Genomic DNA, 27,833 nt, shown 5'->3' on the forward strand with positions numbered 1-27,833 from the left:
GAGATCATTTGCACACAGTGCTAATTTCTAATTACAGAACAGTAACAGAATTCAGCATGGCACTTTGTTCTGTCCCCTTCTGTGCAGTTTATAATCTAATATGTAGTCATTATTTAAAACTTGTTTCTTCATTTTCCCTTCTGTTTACTCTGGTTCTGTCATTTAAATAATGCTGTCCCTCAAGAATTGTGCACTGTTTGAAAGATCTGACAAATATGGAATAAGACATTTCTTTCAGAAACACGGTTAACTAAATTGGTAAGCTGGTTTATTGACATTATTTTCACATTACTGAGGTTCAATGAGAAACTTTGTTTTGCATGCCATCCGTGCAGATCATTTGATCACATCATTGCATTGAGGTAGTACAAGGGAAAGCAATAGCAAAGTGCAGAATATTGCAACAGAGTAAGTGCAGTACAGGCAGACAAAAGGTGCAAGGCTGTGACAAAGTATATTGTGAGGTCAAGAGTCTATCTTATCATACTTGAGAATTGTTTAATAGTTGTATAATAGCCGGGCAGAAACTGTTCTTGAGACCAATGGTGTGTGCTTTCAAGCCTTTGTATCTCCCGCCTGATTGGCAGGGAGTGGTGGGAGAGAACAGACAATGTCTGAGGTGGGTGCGGTCTTCGGTTGTGTTGGCCACTTTACCAGGTAGCAAGAAGTATAGACAGAGTCCATGGAAGGATGACTAGTTCCTGTGATGTGCTGAGCTGTGTCCAGAGTTATCTGCATTTTCTTCCAGTCTTGGGCAGAGCTACCATATCAAGCCTTGATGCATTCTGATAGGATGATTTCTGTGGTGCATCGATAAAAGTTAGTGAAGGTTAAACTGATCTAAGCCTCGGAATTTATATTTGGCCTCTTTATTACTTGTACTAATTAGTTTTACATGGGATTTGTTATTATGTCAATTGTCACATTTGATTTAAAGGCGTCAGTGTATGTCTTACCGCTGAAAATTTTCCACATAGGAATTAAATCACTATCTTTACAGCATTTAGTTTTCCATTCCATCTTTCAAATTAATGTCTGGATCTAACAGATTTCCAGGTACTCTTATCAGCAATGATGAGTTTGTTTAAAAGGATTTGTAATTATGAGCAACGTGCACTAAATGTTAGAGGAACTCAGCAGGTCAGGCAGCATGTCTGGAAATGAATGGACAGTCGATGTTTTGGGCAGAGTCTCTTCTGCAGGACTGGAAAGGAGGAGGCAAGATGCCAGAAAAAGAAATGTTTATTCATTTCTATAGATGCTGCTGGCCTGCTGAGTTCCTCCAGCATTTTGTGTGTGTTGTTCTGGATTTCCAGCATCTGCAGAATCTCTTGTATTAATAATGATGAATGGTTTCTGTTTATTAAGAGCACAAGATGGTCTAACTTGCAATCATTGATAGATGATTCTGTTTTTATTCACTGTTGTACCTAAGTAGAACAACGCTGAATTAATGCAGTGGCTGCTTGCGTAAGTGTAAAAGCCAGAATGATATCTTAGAATGATTGGCTTGTAGTGGTGATTCACAAATTAAACTGTTATCTTAGATTAGTGGTTTTGTCTATCACTTAACATTAACAATTGCTTTTATTTGTAAGGGGTTTTTTGATGTGCTTATTCATTACTTAGGTAGTAAATGTAAAAGAAATACATTAAGATTTAAGAAACCTTTTTTTTTAACCAGAATACAGCAGATTTGAAGCCAAAATCCATGACTTGCGGGAGCAGATGATGAACAGCAGTATCAGCTCAGGATCAGGGTCACTGCGCACCAGCCAGAAGCGGTCCCTCTATGTCAGGTAAAAACAAATCAGTGACAATTTAACAGTAGGCCTTTGCATCTTGTGCTCTTCTTGCTACAAATTATTTTGTGCTGCTGCACAGTTCCCAAATGTCTTTAATCCTCTGTGCATGGAGTATTTAGATAATTTGACATCTGCAGATGTCATACACTTAAAGTAGAGGTCCTGCTTCAAATCAGTTCAGATTTATTCATGTAATCTTTCTAGTCTTACGTTCCTTTTAGTGGTACCCCATTGATAATGAATTTTTCATTTTACCCTGTGAAATTGTATACCCTTTACGTAAACGCTTCATGAAAAGATTTATCGTGATCATTGACTTGTTAGTATACTGTTAGTATTGAGTTTTATATGAGACGAAGTATTAAAAGTCTCATTTTAGAATCAGTTCCTGGTTTTGAGAAGAAATTTGTCACAAATTTAACGGCTGCAGTAATGGCTTTAAATTTAAAGCCCCTGGTCTTTATTGTAACCCGCAAGTGATTAATATTTTCCTAAAACACCCTAATTAAGTCATTTCTTTGGCAGTTTGAACGGGGCACGACTGCGCAAGCGCATGAAGGTCGGCCTGTGAGACAGCGGGAGAGTTTAGAAAGGGAATAGATTGAGAAGGAGAAGGTCATTTCTTTGGCAGTTTGAACGGGGCACGACTGCGCAAGCGCATGAAGGTCGGCCTGTGAGACAGCGGGAGAGTTTAAAAAGCGAGCAGATTAACGGAGTGGGCGACGGAATAGTGGGAGACAGAGTAGGAAGGCTTTGGCTCGAGAGGCTTTGGCAAGCAGAGGTTCAGGATGACCCTGCTCCCAGTGAGGTAAGGCTGGGTAAGTTCCTTTAATTAATCTAATTAAATTAGGAGTAGGTAATGGAGGCAGCAGTTAGGGCAGTCCAGTGCTCCGTTTGCAGTATGTGGGAAGTCAGGGACAGCACAATTGTCCCTGATGACTACACCTGTAAAAGGTGCATCCAGCTGCAGCTCCTGACAAACCGAGTTAGGGAACTGGAGCTGGAGCTGGATGAACTTCGGATCACTCGTGAGGCAGAGGCAGAAATAGACAGGAGTTACAGGGAGATAGTCACCCCTAAAAGTCAGGAGATAGGTAGCTGGGTGACTGTCAGGAGAGGGAAGGGGAATAGACAGAATAAGCAGAGCACCCCTGTGGCCATTCCCATCAACAATAAGTATACCGTTTTGGATACTGTTGATGGGGACGACCTACCAGGGACAAGTTGCAGTGGTCGTGTCTCTGGCACCGAGACTGGACCCTCAGCCCAGAAAGGAAGGAGGGAAAAGAGGAGAGCAGTAGTGATAGGGGATTTGATAGTTAGGGGGACAGATAAGAGGTTCTGTGGGAGAGATCAAGAATCTCGGATGGCCTGTTGCCTTCCTGGCGCCAGGGTCCACCAAATCTCGGATGGAGTTCTCAGTATTCTCAAGAGGGAGGGTGAGCAGCTAGATGTTGTGGTCCATGTAGGGACCAATGACATGGATAGGAAGAAGGAGGAGGTCCTGCCAAGAGAGTTCAGGGAGTTTGGTGCAAAGTTGAAGGACCTCCAGGGTTGCAATCTCAGGATTGGTACCCGTGTCATGTGCTAGTGAGGCTAGAAATAGGAAGATAATGCAGCTGAATACGTGGCTAAGGAGTTGGTGCAGGAGGGAGGGCTTCATGTTTCTGGACAGTTGGGCCTTGTTCCAGGGATGGTGGGACCTGTTCTGACGGGACGGGTTGCACCTGAACTGGAGGGGGACTAACATCCTTGCGGGAAGGTTTGCAAGTGCTGCTCCGGGGAGTTGGGGGTTTAAACTAGATTTGCAGGGGGAGGGGAACCAGGGTGTTAGAGCAGATAGTGAGGCGGAGGAGGATAAAGGTCATGCGAGAACTGCAAGTATAGTGCATGGAGTAAAGCCAGATCTAACATATAAAGAGGCTTTGAGGAAAGAGAAGCAGAATAAAGGGTGTAAAGGTAGAAGGGCTAAAGTGCGTGTACTTCAATGCAAGAAGCATCAGGAACAAAGGTGATGAACTGAGCACTTGGATACATACATGGAATTATGATGTGGTGGCCATTACAGAGACTTGGCTGGCACCAGGGCAGGAATGGATTCTCAATATTCCTGGATTTCAGTGCTTTAAAAGGGATGGGGAGGGAGGAAGGGGAGGAGGGGTGGCATTACTGGTCAGGGATACTATTACAGCTACAGAAAGGGTGGGTAATGTAGCAGGTTCGTCTTTTGAGTCAGTATGGGTAGAAGTCAGGAACTGGAAGGGAGCAGTTATTCTATTCGGAGTATTCTGTTGACCCCCTGGTAGCAGCAGAGATACTGAGGAGCAGATTGGGAGGCAGAATTTGGAGAGGTGCAAAAATAATAGGGTTGTTATCATGAGTGACTTTAACTTCCCTAATATTGATTGGCAGCTGTTCCAATGGTTGAGACGGGGCAGAGTTTGCTAAGTGTGTCCAGGATGGATTCCTGTCACCGTATGTGGACAGGCCAACTAGGGGGAATACCATACTAGATCTAGTATTAGGTAATGAACCAGGTCAGGTAACAGATCTCTAGGTGGGTGAGCATCTGGGGGACAGTGACCACTGCTCCCTGGCCTTTAACGTTATCATGGAAAAGGATAGAATTAGAGAGGACAGGAAAATTTTTAATTGGGGAAGGGCGAATTATGAGGCTATAAGGCTAGAACTTGCAGGTGTGAATTGGGATGATGTTTTTGCAGGGAAATGTACTATGGACATGTGGTTGATGTTTAAGGATCTCTTGCAGGATATTAGGGATAAATTTGTCCTGGTGAGGAAGATAAACAATGGTAGGGTGAAGGAACCTGTCTTGTCTCCCTTTCTCTTCACCATTTACACCTCGGACTTCAACTACTGCACAGAGTCTTGTCATCTTCAGAAGTTTTCGGATGACTCTGCCATGTTGGATGCAACAGCAAGGGAAATGAGGCTGAGTACAGGGCTACGGTAGGAAACTTTGTCACATGACATGAGCAGAATTATCTGCAGCTTAATGTGAAAAAGACTAAGGAGCTGGTGGTAGACCTGAGGAGAGCTAAGGTACCGGTGACCTCTGTTTCCATCCGGGGGTCAGTGTGGACATGGTGGAGGATTACAACTACCTGGGGATACGAATTGACAATAAACTGGACTGGTCAAAGAACACTGAGGCTGTCTACAAGAAGGGTCAGAGCTGTCTCTATTTCCTGAGGAGACTGAGGTCCTTTAACATCTGCCGGACGATGCTGAGGATGTTCTACGAGTCTGTGGTGGCCAGTGCTATCATGTTTGCTGTTGTGTGCTGGGGCAGCAGGCTGAGGGTAGCAGACACCAACAGAATCAACAAACTCATTCGTAAGGCCAGTGATGTTGTGGGGATGGAACTGGACTCTCTGACGGTGGTGTCTGAAAAGAGGATGCTGTCTAAGTTGCATGTCATCTTGGACAATGTCTCCCATCCACTACATAATGTACTGGGTGGGCACAGGAGTACATTCAGCCAGAGACTCATTCCACCGAGATGCAGCACTGAGCGTCATAGGAAGTCATTCCTGCCTGTGGCCATCACACTTTACAACTCCTCCCTTGGAGGGTCAGACATCCTGAGCCAATAGGCTGGTCCTGGACTTATTTCATAATTTACTGGCATAATTTACATATTACTATTTAACTGTTTATGGTTCTATTACTATTTATTATTTATGGAGCAACTGTAACGAAAACCAATTTCCCCCGGGATTAATAAAGTATGACTATGACTATGTGACAAGTGAGGTGGATAATCTAGTCAGGTGGAAGAAGGCAGCATAAATGAGGTTTAGGAAGCAAGGATTAGATGGGTCTATTGAGGAATATAGGGTAGCAAGAAAGGAGCTTAAGAAGGGGCTGAGGAAAGCAAGAAGGGGGCATGAGAAGGCCTTGGCAAGTAGGGTAAAGGAAAACCCCAAGGCATTCTTCAATTATGTGAAGAACAAAAGGATGACAGGAGTGAAGATAGGACCGATTAGAGATAAAGGTGGGAAGATGTGCCTGGAGGCTGTGAAATGAGCGAGATCCTCAATGAATACTTCTCTTCGGTATTCACCAATGAGAGGGAACTTGAAGCCAGTGAGGACAATATGAGTGAGGTTGATGTTCTGGAGCATGTTGATATTAAGGGAGAGGAGGTGTTGGAGATTTTAAAATACATTAGGACGGATAAGACCCCGGGGCCTGACGGAATATTCCCCAGTCTCCTCCATTGGCGAGGGAAGAGATTGCTGAGCCTCTGGCTAGGATCTTTATGTCCTTGTTGTCCACGAGAATGGTACCGGAGGACTGGAGGGAGGCGAATGTTGTCCCCTTGTTCAAAAAAGGTAGTAGGGATAGTCCGGGTAATTATAGGCCAGTGAGCCTTATGCCTGTGGTGGGAAAGCTGTTGGAAAAGATTCTTCAAGATAGGATTTATGGGCATTTAGAGAATCATGGTCTGATCAGGGACAGTCAGCATGGCTTTGTGAAGGGCAGATCATGTCTAACAACCCTGATAGAGTTCTTTGAGGAGATGACCAGGCATAAGTATGAGGGTAGTGCAGTGGATGTGATCTACATGGACTTATTCAGAAAGTCAGAAGGCATGGGATCCAGGGAAGTTTGGCCAGGTGGATTCAGAATTGGCTTGCCTGCAGAAAGCAGAGGGTCGTGGTGGAGGGTGTACATTCGGATTGGAGGGTTGTGACTATTGGTGTCCCACAAGGATTGGTTCTGGGACCTCTACTTTTCGGGATTTTTATTAATGACCTGGATGTGGGGGTAGAAGGGTGGGTTGGCAAGTTTGCAGATAACACAAAGATTGGTGGTGGTGTGGATAGTGTAGAGGATTGTTGAAGATTGCAGAGAGACATTGAAGTGGGCTGAGAAGTGGCAGATGGAGTTCAACCCGGAGAAGTATGAGGTGGTACACTTTGGAAGGACAAGCTCCAAGGCAGAGTACAAAGTAAGTGGCAGGATACTTGGTAGTGTGGAAGAGCAGAGGGATCCCTGAAAGTTGCCTCCCAGGAAGATAGGGTAGTGTAGAAAGCTTATGGGGTGTTAGCTTTCATAATTCAAGGAATAGAGTGTAAGAGTCGCGAGGTAATGATTCAGCTCTATAAAACTCTGGTTAGGCCACACTTGGAGTACTGTGTCCAGTTCTGGTCACTTCACTATAGGAAGGATGTGGAAGCATTGAAAAGGGTACAGAGGAGATTTACCAGGATGCTGCCTGATTTAGAGAGTATGCATTATGATCAGAGATTAAGGGAGCTAGGGCTTTACTGTCTGGAGAGGAGGAGGATGAGAGGGGACATGATAGAGGTATACAAGATATTAAGAGGAATAGATAGAGTGGACAGCCAGCGCCTCTTCCCCAGGGCACTACTGCTCAATACAAGAGGACATGGCTTTAAGGTGAGGGGTGGGAAGTTCAAGGGGGATATTAGAGGAAGGTTTTTTACTCAGAGAGTGGTTGGTGCGTGGAATGCACTGCCTGAGTCAGTGGTGGAGGCAGATACACTAGTGAAATTTAAGAGACTACTAGACAGGTATATGGAGGAATTCAAGGTGGGAGATTATATGGGAGGCAGGGTTTAAGATCGGCACAACATTGTGGGCCAAAGGGCCTGTACTGTGCTGTACTAATCTATGTTCTATGTTCTAAAACTTTCCACTGGTTTCTTAGTGATGTGCAATCATTTGTATTGTACATCAGTTAATACAATATGTAAAATAGTTATTATAATAGATGTTATATTTGAATATTGTTGCTCACTTGCAAATAAGTTGCACAGAAAACAATGATTTTCAGCAGGAACTTATCCTGTAGCATGGCACGTCAGTTGTACTGCGCAGGTCCATTCCCTTTTAAGAAGTTAATAAGGATACTTACATAACATGTCTATTTTTATTTCCTTCATCCAAGATACTTATTTAACATACATGAGGCTTTCAGATATATAACTGTGTTGCAGAGCAGACAGCAGGGGTTGAGCAATATACGGAAGTTAATTTTGTTAATGTGAAAAGAAGTAAAGCTTGAAACAGAAATATAGGCTGAACAGTAAGTCGGAAAATGTGTAGCTCGGTGGGTTGAGTTGCTCTCTGAACTTGGCAATCATTTTGTCACCATACAAGGAGACATCATCAGTGCTCTGTTCACTTGTGGTCAGTCCTCCAGTATATAAACACCAAGCATTTGGTGGACAGACCACAAATGAACAGCGCACTGATGATGTCTCCTCATATGATGATGAAATGTTTGCCAATGGATTGCCAAGATCAGAGAGCATCTCAACCCAACCATAGGCTGAAAAATTTCTTCCCGGTGATCATTGACCTGAAACATGAGCTATATCCCTCTGCCCGCAGATGCTGCCTCGCCTGCTAAGTATTCCTAGCACATTTATTTATACAGGCCCTTCCGGCCCATCGAGCTACACCACCCAGCAATCCCCCAATTTAACCCGTGCCTAATCACAGGACAATTTACAGTGACCAAGTAACCTACCAACCGGTACGCCTCTGGACTGTGGGAGGAAACCAGAGCACCCAGGGGAGACCCCATGCGGGGAGAATGTACAGGCAGTGGCACGATCTCATGTACAAGGGCAATGTTGTGAGTTTTCAAATGCTGAAGGACTCACATGTAGAATTTGCATTCACCAAGGAAGGCACATGGATCTTCAAATCTACCATGTGCCATCCACAGCTAACCAGTGAGCAAATAAATTGCTCTCAGGCTTTCCACCTCCAACGTGTTGTGTTTTTTTTCCTCTTCCTGTAATAACAGTCCTTTCATTTTTCAGTGCAGTCCTTTCTAATTATAGTCTGAATTTTCTAGGAACTTCATCTTCTTCTGTATCATTTAAATTTGAGGAGCAACTAATAATGGCAAATAACCTAGCATTTGCCAGTTTCTACTTCACACATTGAGTTATTTCGTAGCTTCTCTCTCCAAACATCTTCGCATTAACCAGTGGCAATATTTTCCTCTATAGTCCTCCGTAACATGAAAACAAATTGGGAACAGAAGATGGGTGTGGCCGCTTTAGTTCAGTTAAGATCTCACAGTTTGTAAATCTCAAAAACATTACAGAGAAAAGAAGTCTGTTTTCTGTGATCTTAAGAATCAGGTTTAGTATCCCCTGCATATGTCATTAAATTTGTTGTTATGCGGCAGCACTACATTGCAGTGCCCCATTACTTTGTCAGTTATCATCTTGGTAAATGAAAGTTAAGAAAAAAGACTGCTGATGTCAGAAATCTGATATTAAAACTGAAAATGACTGGCAGGTAAGGCAGAATCTATGTGGAGAGAAATGTAGTCGGTTTCAGGTGGATGACTTAATTAGATCTGGAAGATCTTTAAGTCAAACATGTTTAGCGTTGCAGAGAATGAGGAGGGATGAAAAGAGAAATGGAATTCTGCGATAGAATATCACTGGAGAGGTTCATGATGGGGCGAGGGAGGTGATCGTTTGCTAAACTATCATTGTAACTGATGAGCATAGAGGAGAAGCATTAAAATAGAAGGAAATAGGGAAAAGAAGTAAAGGGGGAAGAAAAACAAAGGGTGGAAACTGAAAAAACCACTTTATAATATAAGATGGAAATGGTGGATATTTGAAATCTAATTTAAATTCTGATGTAAAAAGTGGTAAAATGAGCAATTCCAGAAACTTATCTTAAACTTTTTTTTTACAAAAGTGAAGAGGCCCGAGGTTATAGGGGAAGTGTAGTGCAGAATTAGATTTATCATATAACAAACGTTTGTATTTATTATCAAAGCGATTTTTCCCACCCCCTCAATCCTGTTTTTCTACTTAACAAGAATAGTATCCTTGTTCTTTCCAACCCTGAATATATATTTATAACTGGAATAGACTTAATACATTTTCTTTCTCTGTGAGTGCTTCTTAGATTTATATTGCTGCCAACTGCAATATTATTATTAATTTGTCTTAATGCTTATTTTAGTTATTAATGCTCCTTCAGTGTTCTCCCCCATCTCATTACTTCCCCAGGACTTGGTGCTCTTAAGTTCAACCTTTCCCTGAATTCTCCCATTACTAGAATGTTATGCTGAAGTTGCTTAAGATGTTAGTGAGGCTTAAGACATTGGAGTTTGTTAGGTGTGTTCAGGAAGGTTTCCTGACACAATATGTAGATAAGCCTACAAGAGGAGAGGCTGGACTTGATCTGGAATTGGGAAATGAACCTGGTCAGGTGTCAGATCTCCCAGTGGGAGAGCATTTTGGAGATAGTGATCACAATTCTATCTCCTTTACCATAGCATTGGAGAGGAATAGGAACAGGCAGGAACTTGGAAGCATAAATTGGGAACAGATGTTCTCAGGGAAATGTATGGCAGAAATGTGGCAAATGTTCAGGAGATATTTGTGTGGTGTCCTGCATAGGTATGTTCCAATAAGAAAGGGAAAGGATGGTAGGGTACAGGAATCATGGTGTACAATGGCTGTTGTAAATCTAGTCAAGAAGAAAAGAAAGGCTTAGGAGATGTTCAAAAAACTAGGTAATGATAGAGATCTAGAAGATTATAAGGCTAGCAGAAAGGGCCTTAGGAATGAAATTAGGAGAGCCAGAAGGGGCCATAAGAAGGCCTTGGCGAGCAGGATTGAAGAAAATCCCAAGTATGTGAAGAGTAAGAGGATAATATGTGAGAGAATAGGACCAATCAAGTGCGACAGTGGTAAAGTGTGTATGGAACCGGAGATAGCAGAGGTACTTAATGAATACTTTGCTTCAGTATTCACTACAGAAAAGGATCTTGGCGATTGTAGGGATGACTTACAGTGGACGGAAAAGCTTGAGCATGTAGATATTAAGAAAGAGGATGTGCTGGAGCTTTTGGAAGACATCAAGTTGGATAAGTCACTGGGACCGGACAGGATGTATACCAGGCTACTGTGGGAAGCGAGGGAGGAGATTGCTGAACCTCTGGCATTGAGAGACGGGAGGGGTTTTGGAGGATTGGAGGGTTGCAGATGTGGTTCCTTTATTCAAGAAAAGGGGTAGAGATAGCCCAGGAAATTATAGACGAGTGAGTCTTACTTCAGTGGTTGAGTTCAAGAGCCGAGAGGTAATGTTACAGCTGTATAGAACCTTGGCCAGACGTCACTTGGAGTACTGTGCTCAGTTCTGGTCACCTTACTACAGGAAGGATATAGGAGAGGTGCAGAGGAGATTTACAAGGACATTGCCTGAATTGGGAAGCGTGCCTTATAAGAATAGGTTGAGTGAACTTGGCCTTTTCTCTTTGGAGCAACGGAGGATGAGAAGTGACCTGAAAGAAGTGTATAAGATGATGAAAGGCATTTATTGTGTGGATAGTCCACTTTTTCCCCAGGGCTGAAATGGTTAACACTAGAAGGCATAGTTTTAAGGTGCTTGGAAGTAGGTACAGAGGAGATGTCGGGGTAAGTTTTTTATGCAGAGAGTGGTGAGTGCGTGGAATGGGCTGCTGGTGACAGTAGTAGAGGCAGGTACGCTAGGGTCTTTTAAGCGACTCCTGGATAGGTATATGGAGCTTAGAAAAATAGAGGGCTATGAGTAACCCTAGGTAATTTCTAAAGTAAGTAAACATTTGGCATAGCATTGTGGGCCGAAGGGCCTGTATTGTGCTGTAGGTTTTTCTATGTTTCTGTGTAAATACCTGTAAGATATAATTTCATCACTGAAGACATTTATAAATTTCTGATAGTTCCAGCATGAAAAAATACCAAATTTCATAAGGCATGTATCTATTAGATATTCTAAGTCCTAAGGGAAGGGAAGGCAGAGTATTTAAGATGTGGGGAAGAGTCACCAAATCAGAAGGTGAAGCAGTTTTACCATGTTGTGCTGTTGCTTCTGCTGCTTCTGAACTAAGATAGTGAGACTTTTCATCTGATACTCTTACATCATTTGTTTTCATATACTTTGCAACATTTAGCATTAACACCCAAGATAACGTAAAGCTACTTTATAACATGTGAATTTGAAAGATGAAATATCAGAATGATGAGGTGATAGTTTATACACGAAGAATAGTTCCAACCACCATTGACCTGGGTTGGAAAAGCAAAAATGAATTAGTAGACGGCATTAATCTTCTTGTATCAGCAAACCATTGGTTTTCATTTCCTGATAATTTTTTTTCCTGTTTGGGGGATATTAGCTGGAAGTTGCAAACGTTGGAAACAATGAATCATCATATAAGATACCAAGTAATAAGGCTGTTGAAGCTTCCAGTGTTAATGACATTTATCTGTGTGCACGTTAATTGGTTCTCTCAGTACCGTGATGCATTTTATCTAGAAAGTGAAATGATAGATGCTGTAATATGAGATGAAGGAAAACCATGCAATAAAAATGAAAAATCAGAAGTGAAACTGGATGTAAAAAAGAATGTTGCAAAGTTATGTGCTGTAGAGTGAAAAAAGAGCACATATGCAAGAGAGTAAACAGGTATCACAAATTATTTGAAGGATAAATTTGATTGGTTATTTAACTTACTAACTACACTTGTTGTAACTACACTATTTTTCTTTATATGTCATTAGCCTGCCTGTTTATCTTCCATTTTGTTGGATTACACATGAAATAATAGCTTGGAACTTTTGGATTTTTACAGTCTGACCCACTCAGTCTTCAAGTGGGAATCATATTTACTGAGCAAACTTTGATGTGTTTGGGGTGGGGGGTGGTGATTGGAGTTTTGTATAAGCAAGACTTCCAATTGTAAATGACATTGCGTGAAAAGTTCTGAACATGCCCATCCAGAATAAATAATTTTGACAAGCCTGCCTCCAAACAAAAGTGCTAAATATGAGCATTATTATATATACAGTAAATCATTTACTTGTTGTTCCCCTTCACCCCTTGTGGTGCGTCGGGCAGCAATCTTGCCCTTTTTTTTTTAGCATTTGTTTGTTTTTTATGGGGCCCAGTTGCTTAGCCAGATTCGAACTCAGAACACTCGCCTCAAAGTCCAGAGCGGATGCCACTACACCACCGGCCAGCACAAATCATTTACTGAATTACCTGAAAATGACTCTTACAGCTATTTCCCTTACTCCCAGTAGGCATATATCCCAATGTAACAATTAAGAAGTGCATGAAATTATCACTCACCAGCTGAATTCTATGAGAAGTCAAACGTTGGAGCACTAAGGAAAAATCATTAGTGAGCAGTCCCAAATTTGGGGTCTTTGCCTTCCGATACCAAGATAAAGGAAGTGACAACTATTCCCTTTGGAACTACTCAGCAAAACTTGGGCCATTGTAAACTTTCTCTTTACAGATCGTTCCTTTCCAGTATTTTGTCTTTTACCAAAGTATCTTAAGTAGTTATTGTGGGTGAAGTATTTTATAATAATTTGTATTTAGTTCCCAACAATGCTGTAATCCCTTTTTGAAAAAGAAGCTATGTGTATTCTCCAAAAAAACGTCAATGAAAAACGTTGATGAGAGAGGGACAGCATTTCCAGCTCCAACTGCTGTAGCAGTGGGCTACTTCTGGTTCTTTCCCCAATCACCTTCATTTTATATGCCATGCCTCGTCACCCTTGCACCCATGGGGAACGGTTTCTCTATATCTGTTGTGCATATATACTTGATGATTTTAAATGCTTCCAGTAGATCTCCCTGCAATCTTCACTGGAGATCAGCCCTAAATTCTTCAGTCAATTGACATAACTGAAACTCCTTATGTCTGGAGTTGTTTTGATAAATCTCTTTGCATCCTCTTTTGAGGGAGAAGGGAATCAAGGGTAGTGATTAGGAGGCTGAGCGAAATTCAATGGAGTTACTAGATAAACAAGAGCAATTTGTGGTAAATGGCCTACTTCTGTGCTGGCAATGAATTGTAATGTTAATTCCATGTAACCCTTTCTGTTTTTATGTTTAATTTAGAGCTTTGTTTGACTATGACAAGACCAAAGACAGTGGCCTGCCGAGCCAAGGCCTTAATTTCAGTTTTGGCGATATCCTTCATGTGATCAATGCATCAGATGATGAGTGGTGGCAGGCTCGACAGGTAACGCTGGACGGTGAGAGTGAGGAAATTGGAGTGATCCCAAGCAAACGAAGGTAGTGATCTTTTCTAAACTTATAAATTAGATTTTTTTAATGCAGTAAGCACTGAGAACATTTCATACTTGAATACGTCTTCATTTCAAATTATTTGTTTTTGTTTATTTACAGATTATTTCCCATATTGATTGTGGGAATGTCAGTTTTATGCATGAAATGTACAAGGTTTTGAGTATTTTCAATCTTTAATATTTTCCTGAAAAGATATACTGGTTTTTAGTTCTAGTAGGCATGGCATTTCAATTAGTCTAATGCTTTTTATCAGCTTAAGTTCAATCGCAACTTTTCATCCATTTTTAAGATATTATTATTTCTATCTTGTAGAAAATATAGCTCAGGAAAATGTTAATTAATATTGAAAACATTTCCTGAAATTGAATTGCTTAACATGGTGATATAATCTGAGGAGAGTAGGTTATACTAAAAAATTTGTTTTGAAATTCACTTTGAAATGTGATTATGATAAATGCTTGGGAACACTTGATAACAAAAGGATGCCTTTGTGACCAACTCATTATACCTTGGAGCTTAGAATTCAAGGTTGGGTTTTCCTGAAATTAATAAAGTGCCCTTTCATATGAAAGACCTAGTTTGAGTAGGTTTCACTTTGCAGGCAACGTTGTTGCTTGTTTCTGATGGTCTGTATAAAGCTGCAATTAGATAAATAGTCCAACTTCTCTAGCATGATCTGCAAGAGGAAAGTTGATATTTTCCCATATAATATCACATTTTCGCATCCAGTCTAATTGTGACAGTGATGTGAGGGTAGAAGCTCACTGATATTATTTAATTGAAACTGGACAGTGTGTGTTGGTTGTAGAGAATTAGATTTGTGCAACTTGGGAATATACTAAAAGCAAAAGAGCTTCTTGTGTAGTGGTAATATTTTGCCTATTTTTGATTACTAGAACTGCAACATGGGGTTATTAAAACACAGAAAATCTGAAAGTGCAATTTTCAAATACAGAAATACTCCAGTATCTCTTCAATTAGCATTTTAGATGTAAATACTAACAGAATTGAACAGACGCAAGTGCTTCTGAAGCTATTTAGATGTGATAACATATATTGAAATTGTATAATTCAACAAAGGGAGAAATTGTAGAGGTTCATAATTTTTTTTATTTTAAATGATTTCGTGTTTTCTTTATATTTAAAGTGAAGGGGTGCTAGTTTCTCTTCATTTATCCAATTAAAGCCCCATTTCTTCAATGTTAGTAGAAAGTAATGGATTTATGCATTTATCCATTGTTTAATTTGTAACTCCTCAATAAAATCAGCCATTTAATGCAGTACAATAACTGTGTTAATATGTGTGAAATATTGTAAAATATAGGTCATACACAAGTAACTTGATTTGCCTTTGTTCTGAGTGGTCAGATACTTGTTTGCTCTTTCCTGATTTATAATTGAATTAAAACTGTAGGCAGGCACAAACTCAATTTGGTTAATTTAGTTGGTACATTTTTAGAGGAAAGTTTGAAGGAAGTTGGAGAATGGTGTATTAAATGCGTGTTTGTCCTCATGGTTAGCCCCTTCATCAAAAGACCGTCCTGTGGGTCTGCAGCTTGGCCTGGCCTGGGTTGCCATTGATTGATCCAGGTCACAGGCCATTGAGAGCTTGTTTTAAGTATGATGAGATCATATTCAATTATAAAATTTTGCAACAGAATAAAGCCAGGCAAAATAAAATAGTGGTTACTTAAATACAATGGGAGTTTGGAGCAAAATTCTCATCCTGTTTTCTTCATGTGAGTATTTAAATTGTATTTTTGGAATGCCCAATTTTTAAGAGACTGATTTAAAGATTCTGCCTTCCGGCACCAACTGGAAAATTTTGAGAATGCAGAATAGCAAAAAAAAAATCCATTTGCAATTATTTCATATGATTTTTTACCATTTGCCTGTGATTTGTTAATATTAATCCAAACTTAGCATCAGAGAGAATGATTTGAATATCTAATGTCTTTTGAGAATAGCATTGATGGGGCTTTAATGTTGGAAAACCAATTGTAGATCTGTGTCAAGATTCAGTAAAGGCAAATGTCCTCCTTGCTGATGTTGAATGGAATGTGAAACACTGCATCTTGTATTCATAGCAGGTTTTGCTGTGTAAGATTAAAGATTGTTTTTTGTCATTCTTCAATACACGCGTGTAAAGGAGAAAGAAATGATTGTTACTCTGGATCCAATGCAGCATTAAAAATCACAATAAACATAAATAAGCACAATAAATATAAAATAAAAACAATCCTATAAAACACAATGTACAAGTAACTGTTGAGTGTGACCATATACACATAAGATTAGCTTATATAAATAGCTGATTGTATGTACTTAAAGTGACACTAGGTGCAGGAATATCTGAACATAAAGTGACTGACAGGAAATAATGAAGTCACTTTTGCAAGAGGAACTCTCCTAGGGAGCAGCAAGGTGTACAAAACCACAGGAGATAGTGACTGTGTTTGAGTAAGTATGAGGTGTGGAAGTATTCACATTATACTTTTGTCAGTGTGCTAAATAAAAAGCTGAAGTGATTTTAGTTATAATTAGACAATTGGGATTAAACTGGTGAAGTTGTGCTTAAATCTTTAAGAAATTAGTAACATTTTCCTTTAGTCTCCATACATTTTGGAAATCAATTATTTCCCATTTTTTGACTAGTACTTTCTCAGTAGTTAGAAAATATAATGGAGAGCAATATTTTAAGGTCCAATTTTCTTCATAGCTGTTAGCCTTAGTTCATCAGTGATACTGTGAGCCAGTTGACCTTTAGATAGATGGAGAGATACTTTATTGATTCCAAAGGAAATTAATGTCACAGTAGCATTATAAGTACACAGATATACAAATATTAGAAGAGGAGTAAAAAAGAATAAAATATAAGTTACCTCAAACCATCAAACAGGAGCAAGTCATCACTTTCCAGGCTATAGGTTGACTAGAGCCTAATGGCCGAGGGTGAGAATGAACTCATACAGTGCTCTTTGGAGCAGTGCAGTTATCTTAGTCTATTACTAAACGTGCTCCTCTGTTTAGCCAAGGTGGCATGAGAGGGTGAGAAACATTGTCCAGAATTGCCAGGATTGTCTGCAGGGTTCTTTGCTCTGTCACAGGATCCAGTATGTCCAGTTTGATTACTGTGACACAGCCAGCCTTTGGAATCAGTTTATTGAGCCTGTCGGCATCACCCAAGTTGCTACCTTTGCCCCAGCGCATAGAAAATTGTTCTGGTGACAACAGACTAGTAGAACTGTGAAGGAGAGACCTGCATACTCCAAAGGAACTACTTTTCAGGAAGTAAAAGCCATACAGTCTCTGTGTTGGTGCTCCACTCAAGTCTGTCATCCAGGTGCACCCCCAGATACTTGTAGGTCCTCACCACAGCCTCATCCTCACCATCAATAGTAACAAGAGAGCAGTACAGGCTCAGTCTTCCTAAAGTCCATTACTATGTCCTTTGTCTTACTGATGTTGAGCTGCAGATGATTCAGCTTGCATCATTTGTCAAAGTCCTCCACCAGGGCCCTGTATTCATTCTCCCATCCTCCCTTTATGCACCCAAGTATTGCTGAATCATCAGAAAATTTTTGCGGATGACATGACTCAGTGTTGCATCTAAAGTCCAAGGCATATAGGGTAAACAGGAAGGGAGCCAATACAGTCCCTTGTGGGGCCCCAGTGCTCCTTATGGCCATGTCTGACACACAGCTCTGGAGCTGCACAAATTGTGGTCTGCCAGTCATGTAGTCCATTATCCAGGATACAATGGAAGTGCTAACCTGCATTGAACTGAGCTTTTCCCCCAGCAGTAAGGGCTGTATGGTATTGAAGGCTCTTGAGAAATCGAAAAACATGATGCTGACAGTGCTGCCCTGCTTATTCAGATAGGAGTAGGCTCTGTTCAGCAGGTAGATGACACCATCGTTGATTCTAATGCACCCCGGTAGGCTAGCTGCAGGGAATCAAGGACTGACCTGACCAAGGGTCAGTGGTGAGTCAGAACCAGCCTCTGTAGGGTCTTCATGATGTGTGAGGTCAGGGCCACTGGACGGTGGTCTTTCAAAACTTTTGGTCAGCCCTCTTGGGTAATGGGACCACACATGATGCTTTCCACTCAGTCAGGACCCTTTCCAGACTGAGACTCAGATTGAAAATGCGCTGGAGTACTCCACACAGCAGCTTAACACACTCATTCAGAACCTTGGGGTTCACACCAACCCGTCCCAGTGCTTTGTCGTGTCTGAATTTCCCCAGAGCCCTTCCCACCTGCTCAGTAGTGAAGGTGAATCCATGGTAACTTGGGTGCTGATGGAAAGTGGGAGCTGGGGGAGGTGAAGTTCGGGACAATAGCAGTTGGTCTGTGGAGAGGTAGATGGTAGGTGCAGGGCAAGGAAGGGATGTAGACAGTGGTAATAATAATAATAGGTACTTTATTGATCCCAAGTGGGAAATTATTTCATTACAGCAGCAACATTTAAAAACACACTTAGCAATGTGCAGTCTTAACTAATAATAAAGTACAGAATAATAATATACACAATAATAATGTACCAATGTGCAATAATAATGTACGAAATAATAAAACAGAGACTATTGTACTATGATATGTGTTCTCCTGTCGCATAGAAATGAACTGTTGTATAAGCTTATTGCATTTGCTAGGAAAGATTTTCTGTAACAATCCTTATGACAGCTGAGCTGAATGAGTCTGTTTGAAAAGTTGCTCCACCGCCTATTCAGTAGGTTATGGAGAGGACGTGCCTGGTTGTCCATGATGGATAACAGTTTATTTAGTGACCTCCTCTCCACCACTAAGTCAAAAGAGTCCTGGTTTGTAGCCAAGGATAGATTCAGCCTTCTTGATGAGTTTATGTGTTGTTCATCCACGTGTTGAACTGGAGGAGGGGAGGCACCAGTGCTAAGGGAATGTTGGGTGTCTCCGCACCTGGACTGGTGTGAACAGGAGGGCAATTCTCAAACCTTTTGAAGAATTGGATTTACTCATCAGCCCATTCACAGCTGCATTCCGAGGCTCTACAGCAAAGCTCAACTCTATTTCTGGTGAAATATGTAACACTGACTCTGCTCAAGTGCAGGTGTACGGGAGTACTATGCAGCGTGATTGCCGCATTATGTTAAGCGGAAGTCTTTCAACTTTACCTTTTGAACATTCAAGATCCTGGGACATAATTGGAAGTAGTGTTGCACATTCTCAGTGTACTGGTTAATAGTTCTCTCTAAACTGACATAGCCTAATTAGAGTTTTCAGAGATGCTGCCTGGCCTGCTGAGTTCCTCCAGCTTTTTGTGGGTGTAGCCTAATTAGAGCATTATAATACTATGCTGCCGGACATTCATCTTCCACTTTACATACATCTTACTTAGGCTAAGATATTAGAACCTGTTTCTTACCTAATCTACACCAAGTCCTACTTACTGTAGTCCCTGTATAACCAGCCTGCATTGGCTCGCTATTAAATAAAACCTCAATTTTCCAAACTTGTTGTCCATGGGTTCAGTCTTTCTGTATTTCCCTAACAATTCCCTTTGTACAGTCTTCTCAGATAGCCACATTGCTCTAGCCTGACCTCTCTATGCTTCAACACCAGCCCCACTGCCCACCTCTCCCTTCTCACTGTCCTACCAAGCTTCAGCTTTACCTTCATGAACTATTTTTGATTTGGTCACAAATTTTGTTTGATTGCGCTTTTCGTGGAGCATTTTGCTACATGTATAAATGTATAACTTCAAGTTCTATGTGGGGGGGGGGGTTTACCAACAGTACGTGGTTGCAACCATAAGCAGTTCTGTAAATGTTTTAAACCACTTTTAACTTTTACCAGGTACTGGAGCAATACACTTGGTGCTGCAGTTGCCATTTGTCTCAGTAATCAGCACAATTTAGAGTAGGTTAAAAGGCTGACACAATATCATGGGCTAAAGGGTCTGTACTGTGCTGTACAGCTTAATGTTTTTAATCTTCTCCACATTCTTTCTAGCTTAATAATATCTTATATTAGAGTGACAAAAACGGTTCACAAGTGTGACCTCTCTAGTGTCTTATTTTATTGTATCATAACTTCCCAACTCCTATACTTGCCCTGATTGATGAAGTCCAGTGTGCCAAACACTGACTTCACCACCCTATCTACCTGCAATGCCACTTTCAGCAAACTATGCACATGTACTCGTGGGTCCCTCTGCCCCAAAACATTCCCCAGAGCCCTACCATTGTATAATCACTAGAAAAGTCCTACCTGGTTTGATATCCCAAAATGCAATACCTCACATTTATCTGGATTGAAAGTCATTTGCCAACTGTCTGCGCACATACCGAACTGACGAAGATTCTCCTGTAATTTTTTTATAACCTGCTACATTATCTACAACACCACCTAACTTAGTATCATCTGTAACCTTAACAACCACGCCTTCTGCATTCACATACAAATTGTTTATATAAATTTACAAACAACAAAGATCTTAGCACCAATTCCTGTGGGACACCACTAGAAAAAGGCCTCCAGCCTTAGAAATATTTCTCCCTCTGTTTCCTCCCTCTAGTCAATTATGATTCAAGTCCCCTAAGTCCCCTTGGATCCCATGCAATTTAATCTTCCAGATTATCCTGCCATGATGGACCCTGTCAAAGCCCTTGCTAAAGGCCATATAAACAACATCCTTTGGCTAATAGCAACACACATAAAAGTTGCTGGTGAACGCAGCAGGCCAGGCAGCATCTGTAGGAAGAGGTGCAGTCGACGTTTCAGGCCGAGACCCTTCGTCAGGACTAACTGAAGGAAGAGTGAGTAAGGGATTTGAAAGTTGGAGGGGGAGGGGGAGATCCAAAATGATAGGAGAAGACAGGAGGGGGAGGGATAGAGCCAAGAGCTGGACAGGTAATTGGTAAAAGGGATACGAGAGGATCATGGGACAGGAGGTCCGGGAAGAAAGACAGCGGGGGCGGGGGGGGACCCAGAGGATGGGCAAGAGGTATATTCAGAGGGACAGAGGGAGAAAAAGGAGAGTGAGAGAAAGAATGTGTGCATAAAAATAAATAACAGTTGGGGTACGAAGGGGAGGTGGGGCCTTAGCGGAAGTTAGAGAAGTCGATGTTCATGCCATCAGGTTGGAGGCTACCCAGACGGAATATAAAGCGTTGTTCCTCCAACCTGAGTGTGGCTGCATTCACATACAAATTCTTTATATAAATTTACAAACAAAGATCTTAGCACCAATTCCTATGGAACACCACTAGAAAAAGGCCTCCAGCCTTAGAAATAATTCTCCCTCTGTTTCCTCCCTCTAATCAATTATGATTCAAGTCCCCTAAGTCCCCTTGGATCCCATGCAATTTGCCTAATGCTCAGCTGCTGTTCTAGTTACCTCAAAGAGCACAAAGATTTTGTGCTACTTTGTCCGTCTTGACATCCAATGCACAAAGGTACGCTGTCCAGGACCAGACCCTGTCTCTGCAAATATTCGTAGATCTCGTCCCTCAGAATCCCCTCCAGCAATTTACCCACCATCAATCTCAGATTCATTAAGCTGTGGTTTCCTGGCTTATTTTTGCTACCCTTTTTAAATAGTGATACCACATTAGCTACTCTCCAGCTCTCTCTGAATAGACATGAAGTAAATATCTCTGCAAGGGCCTCAGAACTTTCTCCTCTAGCTTCCCACAAGGTCCAAGATTGTACCGCAGGTCAGACCTTGTGGAGTTATCCACCTTAATGCTCCGTAAAAGCCTACATTAGTTTCTCCCTGCTAATCTGTATGTTGTCCAAGACAACAACACTCATTTCCCCTACTTCGATTGTTTTCTCCACCATAAAAACTAAAGAGAAATATTGATTAAAAATCTCACCTGTTTTCCTTGGTTTCACAAGCTGACAGCCATGCTGATCTTTAACGTTATAACATAAGAAATAGGAGCAGGAGTAGGCCACCTGGCCCATGGAGCCTGCTCTACCATTCAATAAGATCAAGGCTGATCTGGCCATGGACTCATCTCCACCTCCCTGCCTTTTCCCCATAACCCTTAATTCCCCTACTATGCAAAAATCTTGTCTTAAATATATTTACTGAGGTAGCTTCCATTGCTTCATTGGGCAGACAGTTCCACAGATTCACCACCCTCTGGGAAAAGTAGTTCCTCCTCATCTCCATCCTAAATCTACTTCCCCCGAATCTTGAGGCTATGTCCCCTAGCTCTAGTCTCACCTACCAGTGGAAACAACTTTTCTGCCTCTATCTTATCTATCCCTTTCATAATTTTATATGTTTCTAAAGGGTCTCCTCTCATTCTTCTGAATTCCAGCGAGTACTGTCCCAGGTGACTCAAACTCTCCTCATGGTCTAACCCCCTCATGTCTGGAATCAATCTGGTGAATCTCCTCTGCAACGCCTCCAAAGCCAGTATACCCTTCTTCAAGTAAGGAGAGCAGAACTGCATGCAGTACTCCAGGTGTGGCCTCACCAGAACCCTAGTTACCCTTTTACTCCAATACACCTGTAGAATCTCAGCAGTGCACACAATTTCCAGCACCTGCAGATCTTCTCTTGTTTGGGTATAGAATCTCATGGGGTTTTGCTTCACTTTGCCTGCCAGATCCTTCTCATATCTTCTATAACCTCTACACTTCTGCACTCCTTTATTTTTTGTAGTCATCAAGAGATTCACTAGTTCCCAGTTGCCTTTGCACAATGTTTGCCTCCCTCTTTTTCTTCACCTAATCTCTGCTTTGCATTAAACTCCCAGCCGGTAGCCCTGTCCATAACCTACTGACCAACCAGCAGATTGGTTGTTGCTAAGTTCCTGTTACTATGGCTGCAAACCAGACCAATGAACAAAAATGGGCAACTTTTACATCATTAAAGATGACCTTAGAGGTTTAGAATTATAAATGCAAACCATTCAACAAAAGAAGTAAAATCCAGCATTACATCTGCAAAAGACTTATTGCAGAGGAGTAGAGTAGGAAATGAGGATGAACTGATTAGCAAGTTCCTGCACTTGCAATTTTTTTAACATTCCAAGTAGGGACAAGCTATCAGCCTGGACTGGAAGAATAATTAAGCAGATAAAGGTATAATGTGAGAAATGGGTTTTGAAGCAACTTATGAAAATAGTTCAGGATTAGTGAAAGAGATTCACCTTGTAAATCATGATAACTATTGGTGTGGCAGGAAGGAAAAATGGAAATGATTTGGATTCCAAGGTCAAGAAATTTTATTGTGTAATGCTTCATTTTTATGAAGTTTTAAGATCCCATTCATTTCAAACTCGTTTCTGAGTAGCTCCCACCATCTGCCATGACTTTCATTTATCATGCTCTGCAAATTCAAAGATGTCCTATCCTAAGCTGCTGTGGGTCCATGTAGATTCTCAGGCACTGTAAGATTTCTTGTGCCAAGTGACACTAAATTGGTTTATTATTGTCACGTGGACAGAGGTACATTGAAAAGTTTTACTTTGAACACCATCAATTCAGAACATTTCGTCACTGCAGTGCATTGAGATTGCACAAGGGAAAACAATAACCAAAAGCAGAAAAAGGTTACAGGGAAACTGCAGTACAGGCAGGCAATAAGCTGCAAAAGGCTGTAAGAAGAAAGATTGTAAGGTCATGAGTTTATCTTATACCAGGAAACTGTTCAATAGTTGAATAACAGTAGGATAGAAGGTGCCTTTGAGCATGGTGGAATGTGCTTTCGGGCTTTTATATCTTCTGCCCATGGGGGGGGGGAGTAGAGTGTGGGCTGGGGTGAGTGTGGCCTTTAATTGTGTAGGCTGCTTTACAAGGTAGCAAGAAGGATAGGCAGAGTCCATGGAAGGGAGTCGTAGAGCTCTATAGCTCAGAAACAGGCCCTTCAGCCCATCTAATCCATGCCAAACTATTATTCTGCATAGTCCCATCAACCTGCACCTGGAACATAGCCCTCCATACACATCCTATCCACATAGTCATCCAAACTTCTAAATCGAGCGTGCATCCACCACTTCCACTGGCAGCTCATTCCGCACTCTCATCACCCTCTGAGTGAAGGAGTTCCCCTTCATGTTCTCCTTAAACATTTCATGCTGAGCTGAGTCCACATTTCTCTACAATTTTTTTGTGGTCTTGGGCAGAGTTGCCACGCCAAGCTGTGATACATCCAGATGAGATGCTTTCTGCAGTGCATCAGTGAAGGCCCATGCTAAATTTTTGATCCTCCTGAGTAATAGTGATCCTTTCTTGGCCATAGTTGAATTAATAACTAATAGTGATGGTGACTCCAAGAGCAGTGTGTAAAAAGAACTGTGCAGTGATGGTGCCTTGAACTAGATAGGCATAGGACGGTGCACGCTGAAAGTTTAGGATGAGGCATTTGTAAATATAAGAAAAATGATGCGAAAGGAATGATGTTTGCCCCATTGTGTTTCAATTCCTACATTACATATCCTCGCCCAGCTGAGTTTGCGTACATACCAACATCAACTTGCAATTTCTACATTTCTACATACGCTACTATGTTTGCCTGCAGCAGCTGCCAAATCAACATAGCTGCAGGCAAACGTAGTAGCGTATGTAGAAACATAGATTGCAGCCGCATTTCCAACTTGAAAACTATTCATGAACGTTTCGCAGTAACACAACCCTGTTGTAACCTGGAGAGGGAGGACCTGTAACCGAAAGAGGATGTTGATCAATGCAGATCTGAAACAGTTTTCACAACCTTCCTTTTTAATAAGATAGAGTGTATATAAATATTTGGAAGGCTTTTCTTGCCTGACACTTCTGGCTTTGCATCCACCAGAAAATTTAATGTCAGATGGTTGCATAGCCTCTTACATATCAATATTTAGCAATGCTTGTCAGTTTCTAAGTTTTCGCAAACAGCCTTTTATGGTAGTAAATGCAGTTGCAACTTCTGGCTAATTTGGATTTATTTGAACTTGGTCTCCATTCATAGTGATCTAAATTGCATTCCTTTGATCAACCTTGGATAGAAATTATCTGCTGCAGCATTTCTGTGTTTCTATTAATTAGCCATAAAGACAAGATGTCCTTCACCCAGTTCAGTGTCCTTACCATTTTAACTCTGCTCTTGCAAAATTGGTTTTAGTACTTGAAATTCATCTCACAGTGTACTGTGGATGGTGGATTAATTTTCATGTAGAATTTCATAAGGGGAATGCTCTAGGTCTGTGGTGTTTGATGGTTGTGCCCATTGGGTAACATTGTAGTTAAGTTGTCAGGCTTCTGATGTGACCATAAAACATAGAAGCAGGATCAGACCATTCAGCCCATTGGGTCTGTTCTGTCATTCCATTATGGCTGATAAATTATCCCCCGACCCCAAGCTCCTGCTTTCTCCCTGTAACCTTTGACACCTTTACTAATCAAGAGCCTATCATCCTCCTCTTAAAAGTATACCCAATGACTTGGTGTCGTCACGAAGCAATGGATCTCACAGATTCACTACCCTCTGATGAAAGAAATTCCTCCTCTTCTCTCTTCTAAACGTATGTCATTGTATTCTGAGGCTCTGCCCTCTGGACATAGACTCCACCACTATTGAAAACATCCTCTCCACATCCACTATCTAAGCCTTTAAATATTCAATGTGTTTCAATGAGATTGACCCGTATTCTTCTGGACTCCAACGAGTACCGGTCCAAAGCCATGAGAAGCTCCTCATACATTAATTCCTTCATTCCTGAGGTCATTCTCATAAACCTACTCTGGACCCTCTCCAATGACAACACATCGTTTCTTAGATAAGGAGCCCAAAACTGCTTAACGTGTTCTAATTGCCATCTGACCAATGCCTTATAAAGCTTCAGCATAGCATCCTTGCTTTCAGTCTCAAGCCACCTCAAAATGAATGCTAAAATTGCAACTCAATTTGCAATTTAATCGTTAGAAAATCCTGCACAAGGTCTCCTAGGACTTCCAAGGTCCTTTTCACCTCTGATTTTTGAATTTTATCCCAATTTAGAAAATAGTTTATGCCTTTATTCCTTCTACCAAAGTACATGACCGTACACTTCCCGGCACTGTATTTAATCTGCCACTTTTTGCCCATTCTCCTTAACTGTCCAAGTCCTTCTGCAGACTCCCTGCCTCCTTAATCCTGCCTGCTCTCCATCTGTTTGTGTATCATCCACAAATTTGGCCACAAAGCCATCAGCCAGATCATTAACGTGAGCAGAAGCGATCCCAACACCAACCCTGCGGAACATCACTAGTCACTGGCAGCCAATCAGAAAAGGCCCTTTTTAATCCCACATTTTACCTCCTGCCTGTCAGCCAATCATCTATCCATGTTAGTATCTTTCCAGTACTTTTATCTTGTTTAGCAGTTTCGTATGCAGGCCTTCTGAAAACCCAAGTAAACAATAACCACTGACTTTCCTTTGTCTATTCTGCCTGTTATTTCCTCAAAGAATTCCAACAGATTTATCAAGTAAGATCTCCCCTTAAGGAAACCTTGCTGATTTGGCCAAGTATCCCAAAAACTCATCTTTAATATTGGACTCCAACATCTTCCCAACCACTGGCCAAGCTAACTGGTCTATAATTTTCTTTCTTCTGCCTCTCTCCCTTCTTAAAGAGTGGAGTGACATTTGTGATACTAATGCTTCCATAATCTCTTCAGCTACCTCTTCCAGAACCCTAGTGCGTAGTCCGTCAGGTCCAGGTAACATCTACCTTCAGACCCTTCAGACTGTGGCGATGTGAGTTGGAATCCCAATAATAGAGTTGAAGAATATCAACTGAAATAATTAAATAAATTTCAACTTCAAGTTTATTTTCATTCAACCATACACATGCATTCACCTAAACAAAACAATGATCCTCTGACACCAAGGTGAAAAACACATGACACATAGACAGCACATAAAATAGTGCTAACATATAATTTAAAAAATCTGTAGATGTACAAGTTGACATGAAGTACATATATGACATATAGTTAAATATATGGTATAACAGTGTATTGCTACTGGCGTTGTCATGAAAAATGTGTGCTGGGTGGTAGCTGGGAGCTCAGAAGTCTCATCTTGGGAAAAGAAGCTGTTATGCAGCTTAGCAGCCCTTGTTATTACACTGCAGTGCCTTCTGCCTGTCTGTAGGAGGTTAAAGAGATTGTGGGACAGATGGGAGGGGTCTTTGAAAATGCTGAGAGCTCTGTGAACGCAGTACTTCTGATATATACGTCTAGAATGGAGGGGAAAGAGACCCCGATGTTTCTCTCAGCAGTCTTCACAATCCGTTGCAGGGTCATGTGGTCAGATGCCTTGTATTTGATAAAGTACCCCATGCAAGGCTTATTGAGAAAATAAGGAGGCATGGGATCCAAGGGGACATTGCTTTGTGGATCCAGAACTGACTTGCCCACAGAAGGCAAAGAGTGGTTGTAGATGGGTCATATTCTGCATGGAGGCTGGTGACCAGTGGGTGTGCCTCAGGGATCTGTTCTGGGACCCCTATTCTTTGTGATTTTTATAAATGACCTGGATGAGGAAGTGGAGGGATGGGTTAGTAAATTTGCTGATGACACAAAGGTTGGGGGTGTTGTCGATAGTGTGGAGGGCTGTCAGAGGTTACAGCGGGACATTGCTAGGATGCAAAACTGGGCTGAGAAGTGGCAGATGGAGTTCAATCCAGATGAGTGTGAAGTGGTTCATTTTAGTAGGTCAAATGTGATGACAGAGTATAGTATTAATGGTAAGACTCTTGGCAGTGTGGAGGATCAGCGAATTCTTGGGGTCTGAGTCCATAGGACACATAAAGCTGCTGCGCAGGTTGACTCTGTGATTAAGAAAGCACACAGTGTATTGGCCTTCATCAATCATGGAACTGAGTTTAGGAGTCCAGAGGTAATGTTGCAGCTGTATAGGACCCTGGTCAGACCTCACTTG

General features: G+C 41.4%; 1 protein-coding gene across 6 annotated transcripts in view; it reads left to right on the forward strand.

Annotated features, from left to right (window-relative positions):
- Window positions 1-27,833, forward strand: part of LOC140196247 (disks large homolog 1) — a 485,196-nt gene that overhangs the window by 416,196 nt on the left and 41,167 nt on the right. For all 6 annotated transcript variants that reach the window (XM_072255108.1, XM_072255109.1, XM_072255112.1 and 3 more), the window contains 2 exons: window positions 1,685-1,799; window positions 13,737-13,913. In XM_072255108.1, the coding sequence (XP_072111209.1) occupies window positions 1,685-1,799; window positions 13,737-13,913 (292 nt within the window). The remainder of the gene's footprint in view (window positions 1-1,684; window positions 1,800-13,736; window positions 13,914-27,833) is intronic.

The sequence above is a fragment of the Mobula birostris genome, chromosome 4 (assembly GCF_030028105.1).
Source record: "Mobula birostris isolate sMobBir1 chromosome 4, sMobBir1.hap1, whole genome shotgun sequence".
Classification (NCBI taxonomy): domain Eukaryota; kingdom Metazoa; phylum Chordata; class Chondrichthyes; order Myliobatiformes; family Myliobatidae; genus Mobula; species Mobula birostris.